Source organism: Parasteatoda tepidariorum, chromosome 4, assembly GCF_982258835.1.
Source record: "Parasteatoda tepidariorum strain Cologne lab strain chromosome 4, Ptep-v5.0, whole genome shotgun sequence".
In the NCBI taxonomy this organism is placed as follows: domain Eukaryota; kingdom Metazoa; phylum Arthropoda; class Arachnida; order Araneae; family Theridiidae; genus Parasteatoda; species Parasteatoda tepidariorum.
This window is the reverse complement of record NC_141758.1, coordinates 1561085-1576630: the sequence shown is the minus strand read 5'-3', so window position 1 is coordinate 1576630 and position 15546 is coordinate 1561085. Positions and strand designations below refer to the sequence as shown.

Sequence of the window (15546 nt, the reverse complement as noted above, 5' to 3'; positions counted from 1 at the left end):
AAGCACAGTACTATCAAAGATAAAATGCATCATAATTTTTTTCTACTGCTTAGAAAAGCATGTTAAAGTATCTTATTTTTAATTTGGTTTTTTGTGCTCTATTTTTAAATTTTCTTCTCTTTTTACCAATTGATCTCTCTCTGGAACTGTACCTATGAAATTAAAGTTTTGCCTTGAGCTATAAATATACTTGAACCCTTTGAAGGAATAAGTTTTTTCCCTTATTACTAGAAAGTCTAATGATTAGACCAGCAGTTTTTTTATTACAATTGATTATTTTTTGTAGATCATCAATATCTATTTGAAGAGGCTGACCCAAAGGGGTGTGATTTCATCTCGTAACCCGACATCTTTAACAAAATTTCAAATTCTGAAAATGAGAGAGGATTTCGCTCAACACCCTCCTTCCTCCATCGATAAGTTCACTTTCGGTCTTTCGATGGCCGACTTTTCGCTGCTGATTAGTTTGTATCATGCATATGAACTGCTGCTACTTCATGGTGCGAGACAGTTTTATAACTTTCTAACAGGTATGTAGCCTTCAAAGAAATAAAAATTATTAGAGAGAAACTTCAATCCTCTCTTAGTTTTCGAGAAGTGAATAGCCCAGGTTGTGGTCGACAGTTGGTAAAAATACCATCATCCCTCTGAGAGTTTTGGAAATCGAAAAACTTGGGTGAATATTTCTAATACAGTCAAACCCCGCTGTAGCGAACACGGTTTATAGTGAAGTCTTGGATATAGTGAGCGAAATATTTGGTCCCGTGTCTTGCTATACCCGTATCATGTTATTTTTTGTGGATATAGTGAACCAAAAAAGTGAAGAAGTTGGATATAGTGAACTTTTTTCTGTCTTCGACTGATTTTTTTTCCATTTTTTTGTAATAATTTTGAAATTTTTACTTCAAAATAAATACATAGATCGATTTTTAGAACCATCCATATAGGGGAATGTAAAGATAAGCATTTTTCCTTGTTTACTTCTTTTATCTCACTTTCCCATCCCTAAACAAAGCAGGCAGATGTTTCCAACTCAGGCAGATGATGCACCTGTGAGGTGTCAGTGGGATCAACATGCATTTTCTGTCAAAGGGAATGAGTAATTATTCATTATTGGTCAAAGGGTTGGACACTAATATGGGCTGATAAGGCCCTCGTTTCAACTCTTTTCTGCTTTCAGTTCAGTTAAAAAAATCCTGCAAACAAGTGTCTCAAATTTAACAATGGCGAGCAGTAAACGTAAAACGTTCTCCATTGATGATAAAATGGGCATAATGAATGAGAAAAATTGAAAATGAATGCAATCAAGCTGATATTTGCAGGGAATATGAACTATCCAAATCTGCAGTTTGTAACATATGAAAAAATAGGCAATTAATAATTTCTGCTCATGAAAAAAATTTAGATGGCAGAAAAAAGTTGAGAAGCAGATCACATGGATGTTGAAGAAGCATTGCTGAAGTGGTTAACCAATAGAGGAAGCCGCAATCTTTCAGTATCTGGACAAATGTCGATGAATTTAATAAGCGATTTTATAAAACTGCTTTTATGTGCTCGAATGGCAGGTTAGACAGGTTTAAAAAGCGGAATAACAGAAATCTGGAAAAATTATCTGAGAGTCGGGAAGTGTTTCCATATCTGATGTTGAGGATTGCTCATCAGCAAAAGATTACTAATTTTTTTTTTGTACGCAAGACAAAGAGTAATGAAAAATAACACATTTTTTGCTACTACATAATATTTTTCAGTCATTTATTTAATAATGTGCAATAAAAGGGAGGAGTTTGGGAACCATTAGTTAAATTGCCTGCGTAACGGATATAGTGAACTCCCGGTTACAGTGAACCGAAATTTCAGTCCCTTGAAGATTCACTATAGGGTTTGACTGTAATATAATTTCGTTCATCTAATAATATAAACTGATTTATCAATGCGGCGAAGACTCCAGGAAAAGTGCAACTTTTTTCCATGGCTGCCTGAGAATTAAAGCAAACATGTGATTATCAGCATTGGTTAGCATCAAAGTAAATCATGTTGCATATTTTGCTAGAATCAGGCTCTGATAAAATAAATAATTTTAAATTAGATAAATCCATATTTTTTTAGGAAAAAAAAAACAATAATAGAGAAAATTCAATCTTAAGTGAATCAAAGTGACTGGAAAACAAGTTAAAAAGTTTGATGATAGAGAACTGAATCATCTTATTGGAAATCTTGAGAATTATTTTAGAAATATTCTGCTCTTATCCCATATACAAAATTAATTTATTATAATGTTTCATAAATGCATGTGAATTAAAAAGAAATGCCCAAAATAAAACGGCAGAGAGCTATTGAAATATTTTGGGCAAATTAAAAAGATACTTCAAGTAATGTATAAAATAACAACGGAATCATTATTATAAATTAGGTTGACAATGAAATTTTCAGTATAGTACTTTCTGAATTAGCAAATCATGAAACAAAACAGTGTCCTTTAACGCGAGCATTAAAAGTACCTAGAATAATATTCAATTACTATATAATTGCTTTTTAAAATAATATTTTAATTTTGGAATTATAATTTGCATTAAAAATGTTTTATAATTAATATTTATTCATTATGTTTTTTTTAAATGTTATGAATTACCGTAATTATCTCAAATGTATGTGAATGCATATTTTTAGGAATATTAAATGGAGAAAAATCTATTCCTCATGCCAGAGCTGAGTTGCAAAAAAACGAGGAATTTGAAAGATTAATGTCTGACGTTCAAGAAAACTATATTCCAGATCCAGTTCCAGATGGAAATATAAGTGTGAGTAAAAAATGCTATTGATATTCATTTTAATGATTCATATAAAGGCCTCTATTGGCATTTCTCGAAGGCAACTGTTTCATAGAAGTGGAGGTCCAGGTACTGCGCTTTCATTTGAGGGATACAGGAAAGACCAGTCACTTAAGGACCATCAGATTCTCATGTAGCAGCAAGAAGTTAATGCAATGCATATGTAGCTAGCTGCGTTTTGTTGGGTGACTTTTTAAAGCAATCTCTGACAGAGTACTAGGGGTGATGAGGGCTAACAAACTCATGGATCTAATTTGATACAATTATTGAATGATAGAAAAAAATAATTGATAATTTTTTTGATAATTTTTTTATAAATTGTTTTTTCTTTCTTCCCCCTTTTTCTATAATTTTTTTTTAACGTGTTTAGTATATCAAATTTTAGTTTAGTTTTAGGAAGTTCAGTTTAGAGTTGTGATGCCATGTTGAGTAAGCGATTGTTTGTATAATCAATGCACGAGAGCATGTTTTGTAATTTTCTCAGTACAGAATTAGGCTCTTTTTTACTACAGAGAGATTATTGACATATTTCAAATGCTCTGTTAATGAAATGGCATATTGATAAAACTTCAGTTTTTAATGTTATGGACAATAGCAGTCTGTCCCTGCTATGTCCTGACTTTCTAAACTTTAGAAAAAAATTAATAAAAGAAAGTTCTATTAAATGTCTATTTTTTTTCAATATTTTCACATTATTTTTTTATTTTACTTCATTATTATTTTCATTTTAGTCATGATTTATATAAAACAGTTTGTCCGATTATCATTGTATACATATGATAAAGAAAGAAAAATCTTTAAATAAGTATGTAAATAATTTAAATGTTTTTTTTTTCATGTAAAATAGTTTCATACGCTTTTCTATTATTTATTTTTTTATCATTTAGTTTATATGAAATTTTGAATTTTTATTCTTTTCTCACTCTTATATTTTTCTATTTTAAATTTCATTGTTAAGTGTTCGGCAGCTAATTCTTCATTTTAATTAGATATGTGGGAAAACTAGTTTTTGTTGAAGGGAAACTCCAGATAGCATATCAGAGGATAACTTTTACTCCCACTTTAACCATTTTCTAAATGTTTTGACTGCAAAAATGTGTGATTCTGAATAATTGAAGAATTAAAATTGGCATATAATTAAATAACATTAATATCCCAATATGCGATTGACCTGTGTATTAGACATTCATTTTCGTAATAGTTGTGTTTTTTTTTTTTTAGTTTTGCTCTTTTAGTGCCACAGCCTGGTTGTATACGCAACATAGTATACCCTACGTTGTCTTTTTTAAAAAAGTGAGGTGTTACAGTCCAGTATAACCTCTGCTGATGTCTTTTTAATGTTAAGTGCCAACATACTTTATTCTTGTTGTGCCACCTATTTATTTGTAAAGTAACTTTGCGGGTAGATTGTATATTGGTGTAATACCTAAGTAATTATAGTGAATAGCAATCATAATTTTTCAATTTGCGGAGTGGTCATATATGTAACTTTCCGTTTCACTACACCACTGAAGGCAGATTGTTACTCTGAAAACACATTTAAACAAAATAACTTGCTGGACTTTTAAGTAATAACCCAATGCTGCGATTAAATATTTATATAGTGTGAGTGTTTTAAACTGTGAAGTACTATAAATCGGTGTTGGTGCGGGCAATTATTGGTATTACATAATCCATTATTGGTATTATTCATTGATATTATGTACTAAAACTGCAATTTGATGAGTAGTCATACTTGTAAATTTTGGTTTTGCAGATGTTGTTGTTTTCAAATTCAGTCATTATCGCTGATAAAATTGTCTGGTTTATAAAATCAGGCTATCTTTAAAATAAAATTTGAAAAATACTGAGTCATCATGCTATTAAAACATACTTAAAATATAATTTTATATAATCATGATGATTGTTTTAAAAAATCAAACATGTGGTTTGAAAAATGAAGAAAAATTTAAATATTTTTCTTGTACAGATACTTCTTTCTTCTCAGTTTCTGGAAGATATATAGTATACGAATAATAAATCCTTCAAATCTGTTTTCCATGCTCAAAAAGGCTTTAGATGAGAATTTAACTTTTTAGGCAAGTTTAAACGTCAGAGGTAAAAAGAACAGAATGAGAAAAATCAAAATGAAAAACGTATGAAATGAATTAAAGGAACTCATTGATTGTGTATCGTCATTCAATGCTTATGACAATCACTCACACTTATTAACCATTATGTTTAAGAATGAATGAAGCCTGAAATAAAAAATAGATTGAATGTTTTTTGCATAATAGTGGGCTTCATCATACTAAACGCCATAAGCAAGGGGTTAAACTGAATTACTAAAAATAATTTCTAATTATAACATATTGACGCCCGGTGGCTGAGCGGTAGCGCTTCGCGCTGTCGTGCCACAGGTCCCTGGTTTGATCCTCGGGCCGGGCAGGGTTGACTCAGCCTTTCATCCCTTCAGTGGGTCGATAAATGAGTACCAAGCATGCTTGGGAACTAAACACTGGGGGTTCCGCGTTTGGCAGACCACCTGACCGGAACATCTGCTCCTGCACCCCAGAGCCCAAGGTCAAGAAAACTGAGATGGGCACAGTAGGCCTTGGCCCTCTACGGGCTGTCGCGCCACTGAGTTTAGTTTAGTATAACATATTACAAATTCAAATACTTTAATTTTGACTAATTAATGTATTTTTTTAATTTCTTTATTTAATTGGATTTTTATAGTTTTTAAAGAGATATTTTCAGAACTTTAGTTTAAAATCATTTAAATTTATAAGTATAATATCTAATATCTTTTTTTTTTTTTTTTTTTTTTTTTTTTTTTTTTAAATCCATTATCAATAACTCTTTTTACAGTTGCATAAGTATAAAAAACTATTAAATTTTCACATTGTTCTTTACTTGCATTCTAAATAATCCAAAAGAATTTTAAAAATTTTGAAATATCATTTAAGAAGTGTCATAATTTATTTCACACCATGTGCCTATGTCATTTCTCTAATTGAAAGTATTTAAAGTAAATTGAGCTATGAAAATCAATTGAAAAATTAACAATCTTATGAAAGTAAATTTGACCAATAGTTTGATTTAAATCAAAGATTTTTACAAAAAAAAAAAAAAAAAAATCAGTTTACTTCATGATTTAAATCATGTTGATACAACCCGAAATAAAAAGTTTTCTTTTATTACGTTCCCCCTTTTAGGTTTTCAAAAGAACACTTCCAGGTCACCCCAAGCTTAAGAAGCTACTTGAAGTTGTTTTAAATCATTTTAAAACCATAGGTAATTTTTAGATTTGTTTTTCCTTAAACTTGTCCTATATGTACTTTTAACTATGTGTAAGATTGTATTGAACTAGTCATTCCTTTTAAGATGATAAGAACACAAGAGTGATGATATTTTCTCAGTATCGAGACAGTGTTCACGAAATCGTAGACATGTTAAACCTTCATCAGCCCATGGTCAAGTGTATGAGTTTTATTGGACAAGCTTCTAAATCAGCCACCAGTGCTGGAATTTCACAAAAGCAGCAACTGAAAGTAAGGACTTAAAGTTTGCACAATGTACTTGTAATTTACATTTTTATACCCTTTGTATTAGTAAGTAACGTAACACATTTTATTAGTAACTAAATGCATGAATAAACTTCATAAAATATAATCATAAAAAGAAGCACAATTTCACAAAAAAATTAAGTATCTGTATAATTTTAAAATTTTCAATTCTGATAACATTTTTTACCTGTTCATTGTTTTTTTAAAATTGCATTTAGGTGACTATATGAAAAAAATTCTATCAATTATTGATGGGGTGATTAATTATTCATACTAAAGTTTTTTCCTTATATCATGACTTTTTAATATTTAGAGAGGCAGTTTAAGAAAGTTTTTTTAAAAAAAGATGAAAATAAATCTTTTTATGTTTCTGAGAGCTGGAGTAGAAGTAATAAGTTGTTATAGTTAAATGCTTTCAAAATGCTCAGTTGTTTTTTTCTGCTGCAATTGCAAAGATATTCTTTGTATTTTTTGTAACCCTTGAAAAGGAATAAATGCAATTCCTTATACAGTTGATGCTTCTTAAAACAAATCCTATTTCAAAACAAAACTGTATGTTTATAACAGGAATCAAGAAAAAACAAAACTGTAGCAAATATTTACTTATTAATGAGTATTGGACTTTTTTTGTTGAGAAAAATATAATTCAATTATCCATTTCCTTCAAAATTTTCAATTTCTGTTCTATGCTGGTTATAAACAGCATTTTTGCTTCGTAACATACATCTAGAGTACTGCGAAATCTAAGCAAAAATAAAACCAAGAAGAATGTAAATACCACATGTTTTATCTCTTAAAATGAACCACCTCAATTTCAAAATAGAGTGAATATAATTTTCACACAAGAAAAATTATAAAAATAATGGTAGTCCTGTCATGTTTCAGGTTTATCCGGGCATAACATAAAAATAAATAACAGTTTGAATAAATTTTTCAAGACATGTGTTCATTGCCCACAGAAAAGAAAGTTCAAAAATGTTTAAATGCTTTGGTTTGATGATTTTTCTTCGAATTAAAAAAACTTAAACAGAATTGAAGCAATGCGAACATCCCGTTGAACATTAAAATAACTTTGCGTTTAATTAATGTGTAGCGGGACTCCATTAAAATAAAGGGTTACATTCATAAAGAGCATAGACTGTATTTACGATTGTAACTATTATTAACTAATGGTTGTAACTACTACCTATAGTTTGCTTATAACTATTTTTTTAATGTCAGAATCATTATTTGCATATTTTTATTTATTGTCTCAATTCTGCATATTTTAAAAATATTTTCTGAATATTTGTTAGAACTTTAATTTTCTTATTCCTTTATATTTCTGATTCCTTATTAATATTCCTTTTTTAAGCAATTTTCTTGATTTTTTATTGCATTCACAAAACTTTTTATGATACATTTTTCAAACTTTTCTAAAACTCTAATTCATGACACTCATGAAATCAAATGCTGGCAATTATAATTTATCCCTTTACGCGATCACTGATTAGTTTATTAAGTTTTATTAAGCCTCTTCCTTTGTTATTTTTGATTTGTATTTTCTTGATTTTTTTTATTCAGTAAGCTTTTGATGATAGTGCCATTTGACAAAACCTTCCAAAATGAGTTGAAATTAAAGGTGTCACCAAAGTAGATTATTAGGAGAAACAGTGCTTCATAATTTTTACAACTTCTGTAAATTTTTTTGTTTAATGTAAGGCAATAAAATTATGCAATATGTGATTTTGAGGAAGCCATTTAAATTTACACATTTGTCTGTTTTTAAGTTTTTCAAACTTTTATTTTTTTACATGTTAAACAACTAAAGCCTGAATTAGATGATACTAAAAAAATTTTCCAATATGAAACAATGCGAAAACAAGCATGTATATAAAAAATCTAAAAACATCCAAATGTGTTATTCTAAACCAGCTTTGATTTTAGAATTGTATTGGTATGTATTAGAAAATTGATTATAAAAGCTAAAACTCCATATATCTCAAATTGTGATTGCATTGTGTTTTACAAGTATGGAAAAAGACCGCTGAATGGAGTAAATATTCACCATTACTATTTGTCTACGATAGGTACTCTGACCGCCACAAAGTCTGCGACAGTCTGGTGCTATGGAAACAAGAAGAGGGCATTTTAGGGAGGGTAGCTTCGATGATAGCTTGTATGGGAAGTATACCAGATTGGCTGACTCAGCCACCAGTAGGAGACTTATTTAATCTGATCCAATAACTTTTTTACGACTCGCATTGGATATTTCTTTCTTTCTTGAAATGATTCTCTCTACTCAATCGGTTGTTATTTTTTAAATACAAAAGAAAAAAAGTGAACAAATTCTGACAATAAGGGTAGTACATGTTTTTTTAATTTTACAATATTTATTATGAATGTTCATTGATTGTTGGATGGTTTAATTTCTAAACTTGCACATTTTTTAATGTGGTTAATTTATTTTATTATTTGAGTTTTCTGGAAAAAGTGAAGTGCTTAAACTTATTAACTCTGATTTTAAAAGGAGATAAAACTTTTGCTGAAAATGGAAATAGTTCACATTATCTGTGCCGAAAAAGTATTAAATATCTTTGTTTTTATTATTTATTTTTAATTTTTTTTTAAACTGAAAGCAAGTTACCGCAAATAGGATGAAATCTAAAACTATCAACGATGATTTTTATCAGCACCCATCAAACCATCTGAAATTTTTTTTGTTGCTTAAATTACGTTTTCTTACTTGTATTTTAATGTAACCTGTATAGTTTTTCTCACTATTTATTAAAAAAAATAATTCTAGCAGTTTTTTATTAGCAAATTTATTTCTTTTCTTTATAACCAATTTACTCTGCATGATAAATTTATAGATGAGTTATTTATTAATAAAACATTGAGCTTGCTTAAAGCAATTTTATACAATTTCCATACATATCCTATTTATCAATCATTACATAGAAATAACAATTTTAATTTGTCATTGAGTCAAAATTTTAATAGCTGTTACACCCAAAATTTAATATCATGATTTTTACATTTTTTGTTGTTTTTTGAAAAGTATATATTATACAAAACAATAGCCCAAAACGAATTCTTTTTATTTAATTTATTTTACAGGTTGTTAACAATTAAATTTTAAAGCTCTTTTTAATTAAAAAATAAATATCTAAGGATAGAATAAATGGATTTTAAAAAATTGTATCTCATTTCACGCGGAAGTAATTGAAGTTTTTGATAAAATAGTTATAAATAAAATATATTCTTCTAGTTCCAAGTTTGAACTCAAAAAATTATGTAAATAAATTATAAATAACTAGTTATTCGTAATATTATTCACCTAAAATTATAAATTTATTATTTAATATAATGTTTGTTATTTTGTGAAACTTTAGTTGAGGTTTTTAAATTCCCTCCAAATCAACTGATACAGCGCGACTGAGCGATCAGCAGAGTGGAGTGGCAGAGCGCACGGCAGTGCAGCATTTCGCGAAAAAAGCTATAACTTTTTATGGAATTGTAATCCATTTTTTTTGAAAAGCCATTTTGTTCAGAATAAAATTTACTTTAAAGTTGGTTTTGTTTGAACTTTGTACGACATTAACGACATTTTTGTTTTTCATTTTACAACATAATTTCGCAATAAAAATTAAATTTTTTAAGCATTTGTTATATTATAATTATTTTTTCAAAAACTTCCATTATTTTAGCGTAAAATGAGGTAAATTTTTTTAAAATCCATTCATTCTATCTTTAGATATTTATTTTTTAATTAAAAAGAGCTTTGAAATTTAATTTTTAATATCTTGTAAAATAAATTAAATAAAAAAAATCGTTTTGGGCTATTGTTTTGTATAATATATACTTTTTAAAAAACAACAAAAAATGTAAAAATTATGATTTCAAATTTTGGGTGCTTACCGCTATTAAAATTTTGACTCTTTTAAAAAAAAGAGAAAATCGAACGATCTAAACGATGTTTCAGGTGGGAATATTTATTTCTCTTCACTCTAGAGCTAACACAATAGACCGAAGAAAGAGGTCTCATGGTCTTATTTTCTCTCTCCAAAACCAGCCTTAAAGAGGGACCCGCACCCCTACTTGAAATAATCATACCTTGTTACCATAGTCACCGCCACCCCTCCAGACGAATGTCTGTCAGAGTACCTATCGTAGACAAACAGTAGTTTATTTTGAAAATGAAATTGATGGAAAACATAATACTTAGAATTTTTCCCTTCCCCCTTTGTCAATTGCGTTCAGTCGGAATAAAAATGGCTTCTTTTAACTCGGGTCATTCTTCAGTTAAAATATTCCTCTTTCTTTCAAATTGTCAGGCTTTATTTTTAATTTGTCATCAATGAATGTTTTTATTGTTGGACTTGTAGTTATGGATTTGTAGTAGGATTATTTTTCTTTCCAATTTTGTTTTAGAAAAATGGCAATAACAATTCAAATTATCTATTTTACGATCAGTGAGTTTCTCCAATGAATTATTTTTCAGGTTTTGGAGCAATTTCGCTCTGGTGGTTACAATACTCTTGTGTCCACCTGCGTGGGAGAGGAAGGTCTAGATATAGGAGAGGTAGATTTGATTGTTTGCTATGATTGCCCCAAGTCACCTATTCGCCTTGTTCAGAGGATGGGTCGTACAGGCAGGCTTAGAAAAGGCAGAATTGTTATTTTGATTGGTGAAGGCAAAGAAGAAAAGGTATGACTTTTTATTTTTGTAATAATTTCAAGAACTTCTCTGACGTTAACACACATGTATACACTTTTAAGTCAGAAAAGAGCATTAATTTTTCCTAAAACTATTATTGAATAATAAAAACTCCAGGTTAAGTGCTAATTGTTTATAAAATTTAGTATTTTTAAAAACTCAATGAATTGAGACATTTTAAGCACGCTATTTTAGATTTTTGATATTCCCCCCCAAAATGTTAATGATTACTGTGCAATTCATTTTTTAAAAACAAATTACTCTTGCAAAATCGTTTTTTTTAAAATTTATTTTAATTTTTATTGAAACAACATAAAAAATTATTTTTCTATGTTATTTTAAGTTCAATGTGCAGAAAAAAAAGAGAAAAATGTTCAGATTTTGTAAATCCATTCTTTTTTCTTTTGACGAAAGACACTAGTTTGTAATCATAGATAAAAATAGCATGGAATCTTTTGTAGATGTTGAGTAGCTGTGAAGGAAAGAAGAAATCAGTGCAGAAGGCCATTATGAAGGGATTTACTTTTGGACAAATGTTCTACAAAAGTCCCTCCCTCATAACCAGTGACAGAAAACCAACCTGTGTAAAGATGGTAATCACTCCTCCTGACATTAAAAAAGAAGAGTCTAGAGGTATGCACACTTCTTTCTGCATCAATGCATGTGTGTGTATATATAAATATTATTTTGGGTAGATTTTTTTTTTTTTAAAAAATCGAAATCGCCTGTGGTGGGATAATTTGTATATTGGTATCAAAGGTAAAGGAATTTTTTTTCTTAAATTAAAATATATTTAGGCCTCTGTCAGACCTCTAAAATTTCACCAAACATGTTAAAAAAGAAATTTTTTTATTATTTCTTATGTTTAAATTTCTTTAAATTCCCTCTAAACAATAGTTGCATAATATGATTCTTTATATCTTTATAAAAGAAAAAACCATTTTGATATCATAGGTTATTTAAGAACTCCACTGAAGTAGATTTCATTTCTTTAATTTTATAAAATGCTATAATTTTTAAAAGCAAAAAAAAATTAATAATGAATACAAAAATAACATGAATAAAACACAGATGAAAGTACAAAAATGGGCGTGCTTTCAGTTTTGGTTCTATAAATAAAATCCTTCTTCGGTGTCTTCAGAGTATTGTTTCATATTGATAGACAATGCTGACATTGATCATGTTCTCAATATTAGGAATCCTTTCATATGATTCTTATTTGAACAAAAAAAATAAGTGTTTACCCTTCCTTAGACATTCTTATTACTCATGATGAATTTCTCACTACTGTTTGTTGAGAACCATTTGGGTTTAACTCCCCCTTCATAACCTTTTATACCATCCTAAAAATAGCTGCCTTATGGGCATTTGTCTACTATGCTTCTAAAATTTGTTCAAAAAATCATCTCCTTAATGAAGAACTCCTTTATCTTAAAACTATTTCTGTAGAGGCTGCTTTTCCTTTTAATATTATTGTTACCATCTCTATTGCAATCTCCCTAACAATATTGCAAACTCCCTAATTCAAACTTTGATTGTTTAACCTTGTTATACACTATTTGGAAGAAAGTGACGGGACACAACACTATAATGACATAAACCCATATTTATTAAAATTAATAGGAGGTAGGGCCTCCTTTGGCTGCGATCACAGCTGCAACCCTTCTGGGCATGCTTTCCACTAAATTAGCCATAGTGGCAAGAGAAATTTCCTTTCAAATGTTTAACAGGAAGCTCCATAGTTCATGCTTGCTTTTGGGGAGTGGGGTACAGGCCCTCAACCGACCGTCCAATTTGTCTCAGAGATGTTCAATCGGGTTAAGATTAGGGCTCTGCGCCGGCCACTCCATGCATTTAACGTTGTTGTTCACATACCAATCAAGTGTCCTCTTTGCAACATGGGATCTTGCCTTGTCGTCTTGATGCAAGCAATCATCCATACCGTACATTGCTCACAAGGTAGGAAGGACATGATTGTCGAGAATATCACAGTATCCATCGGCATTCATCATACCATCAACCTTCACCAGTGGGCCAGCCCCATACCAGGAGAAACAGGCCCATACCATCAATCCTCCTCCACCAAACTTTACAGTTGTCCCGTCACTTTCTTCTAGATAGTGTATAAATGTCAGCCCCCAAAATTGCCAAGATTTTGAGTAAGTTTGAGTTTTAAGTCGTTTTCTCCGCTAGGGTATTTATCAGATTTCATATCAATGTGGTTTTGCATGTATTGGTACCAAGCTAACTGTACCCTTAGACTTCAACTTTAGGAACACTTGATATACATCCAAAATCAGGACATTAACCCATTTTCCATTGCTCTTCATAGTTTGAATTCTGAACACAGGTTTGAATTTTCTTCTGCGAAAATCATTCAGCACTGCTCTTCATCCACTTGGAATCATTCAATGATTTTTCTTCTAATTAAATCTTTTGCACCCAGGGATTTCTACCAAACTCCCTCACACATTTTTCTTATCTCCCTTCTTTTATTCACTTTCTGAAACTTGTTCGGCTGTGTACGTTGGTTGCTCTTTACTTATCTACTCTCATTTGGTGTCCAGACACTGAGGAATGTTCTTGTTTATGGAACTGAAACTATAGTATGTCCATTTCTGTACTTTCGTTTAAGTTAATTCACATTATTATTTTTTTAATTGTTTATTTCTTTAATTTGCTTTAGTCTATATGGCACAAACAAACAAGAAATTTTTTATTTATTTTTTAATTTTTTGCGATCAATATTTTTACCACCTGAATCGTGAACAAAAATAATATATTATCATAATTTGTTGTTTTGTTTTGTTATTTCTCCTTAGTTATGAAATAACTACGCAGATTGCACAGACTCTCCAATTTCATGAGATAATGACTCCTTCACCCAGTTACACAGTCATGTATTGCCTGAAAATAGTAAAGCTAATGAAATATTGTCTAGCATTTTAGATTATTGGAAAACAAAGCAATTATCTATCGTAAATCAGTTCAGATGGTACAGTACTCTATACAGGTGTGAAAAATTATGTAATGCGACTGTTACAGTGGCTCATATGTCACTTACATGCCATTTGTTATGGCATCTAGATGGAAAATCGCTCTCGATATGCCCACAGTAGATATCGAGGAACATAGTAACCAAAAATATTTATCAAGTATATAAAAATTGGGTTGTATCTGAAGGTATTTCTGAAATAAAATAAAATTATTTATATTAATTTTCATTAAAAAAATATCTAGGTATAATAGCTGAAACAAGCAGCATAATTTTCAATTTTTTCTTAAAAATGTGCAGTATCATGCTGTAAAAAAAGTGTCAGAGAGGTATTCATATTCTTTAATAACAACAAAACAAAAAGTAAACAGAATAGCCAAAACAAAAGAGTAGGCAACGCCATCTATTTATTCAAAACATAAATTTTCTACATCCAGCCCACTCCAATGCATTGGTTTAACGATGCATTCTATTGCAAATAACCATACAAATGTTATACACTTGCAAAAAAACAAAATTTAATGAATATTTCAAACAAAGAATAAACAAAGTAATCAATCACTTTCTAATAAGTAAAGTCTTTCAATGGGTCTATTTACAACACTGTTTTTTAATTGACCCCTAGAATTATTCGACCTAACTTCCACATTAATCTTTTAACATTATCTTCGTGTACAACATCACCAATTTTAAAACTTGCAATATTTTTGAGCATTTTATGCATCATAGCAGATCTTAATTCTAGCAAATATTCCTTTTGCCAGCGTTTCCAAAAATGTTCTATCATCATAAGCCTATGTTTCCATCTTTTTGTTAATTCTGCTTTTGAAGATTCTAATTTAGAACTGGAGGATGGTAAAATGGTTAATTGATTACCTATCATAAAATGTGAAGGACTTAAAGGATCTGGTTAATTAATATCGTTATACATATAAATTATTGGTCGAGAGTTAATAACAGCTTCAATCTCTATAAGTACAGTAAGTACCTAATTTCTCAAAAGTCAATAAAGATTTATGTAATATTCGTTTTAATGCAATTTTAACTGATCTTACCAAGCGCTCCCAAAAACCACCCCACTATGGAACACCTTCGACAATAAACTTCCACTCATTCCTTGCTTTTCTAAGTATTGTAGAAGTTCGTCATTTTTACACAATTTGAATAAATAGTTAATTTCGCAATCAGCAGCTTTAAAAGTTTTGGCATTATCTGAATATATTATTTTACTAATGCCCCTGCATCCAAAAAACCGTCATAGAGCCTGAATAAAACTTTCAACTTTTAAACTAGACACTAACTCTAAGTGAACCCCACGAGTTACAGCGCATGTAAACTATGCAATGTAAAACTTAGAACCATCCCCTAAATAAAGGGGTCCTGCAAAATCGATGTCTATTAAACGGTGGACATTTCTCGATTCTGTCAACAGGTAGATTACCTGTTACTTGCTTACCAGAAGTAACACTAAATCTT

General features: G+C 29.9%; 1 protein-coding gene across 3 annotated transcripts in view; it reads left to right on the top strand.

The window, feature by feature from the left end:
- The window catches only part of Fancm (FA complementation group M), a 76665-nt gene that overhangs the window by 45733 nt on the left and 15386 nt on the right, over positions 1–15546 (top strand). For all 3 annotated transcript variants that reach the window (XM_071181566.2, XM_016048899.4, XM_016048898.4), the window contains 6 exons: positions 287–530; positions 2668–2798; positions 6026–6104; positions 6195–6361; positions 10860–11066; positions 11537–11708. In XM_071181566.2, coding sequence (XP_071037667.2) covers positions 287–530; positions 2668–2798; positions 6026–6104; positions 6195–6361; positions 10860–11066; positions 11537–11708 — 1000 coding nt within the window. The remainder of the gene's footprint in view (positions 1–286; positions 531–2667; positions 2799–6025; positions 6105–6194; positions 6362–10859; positions 11067–11536; positions 11709–15546) is intronic.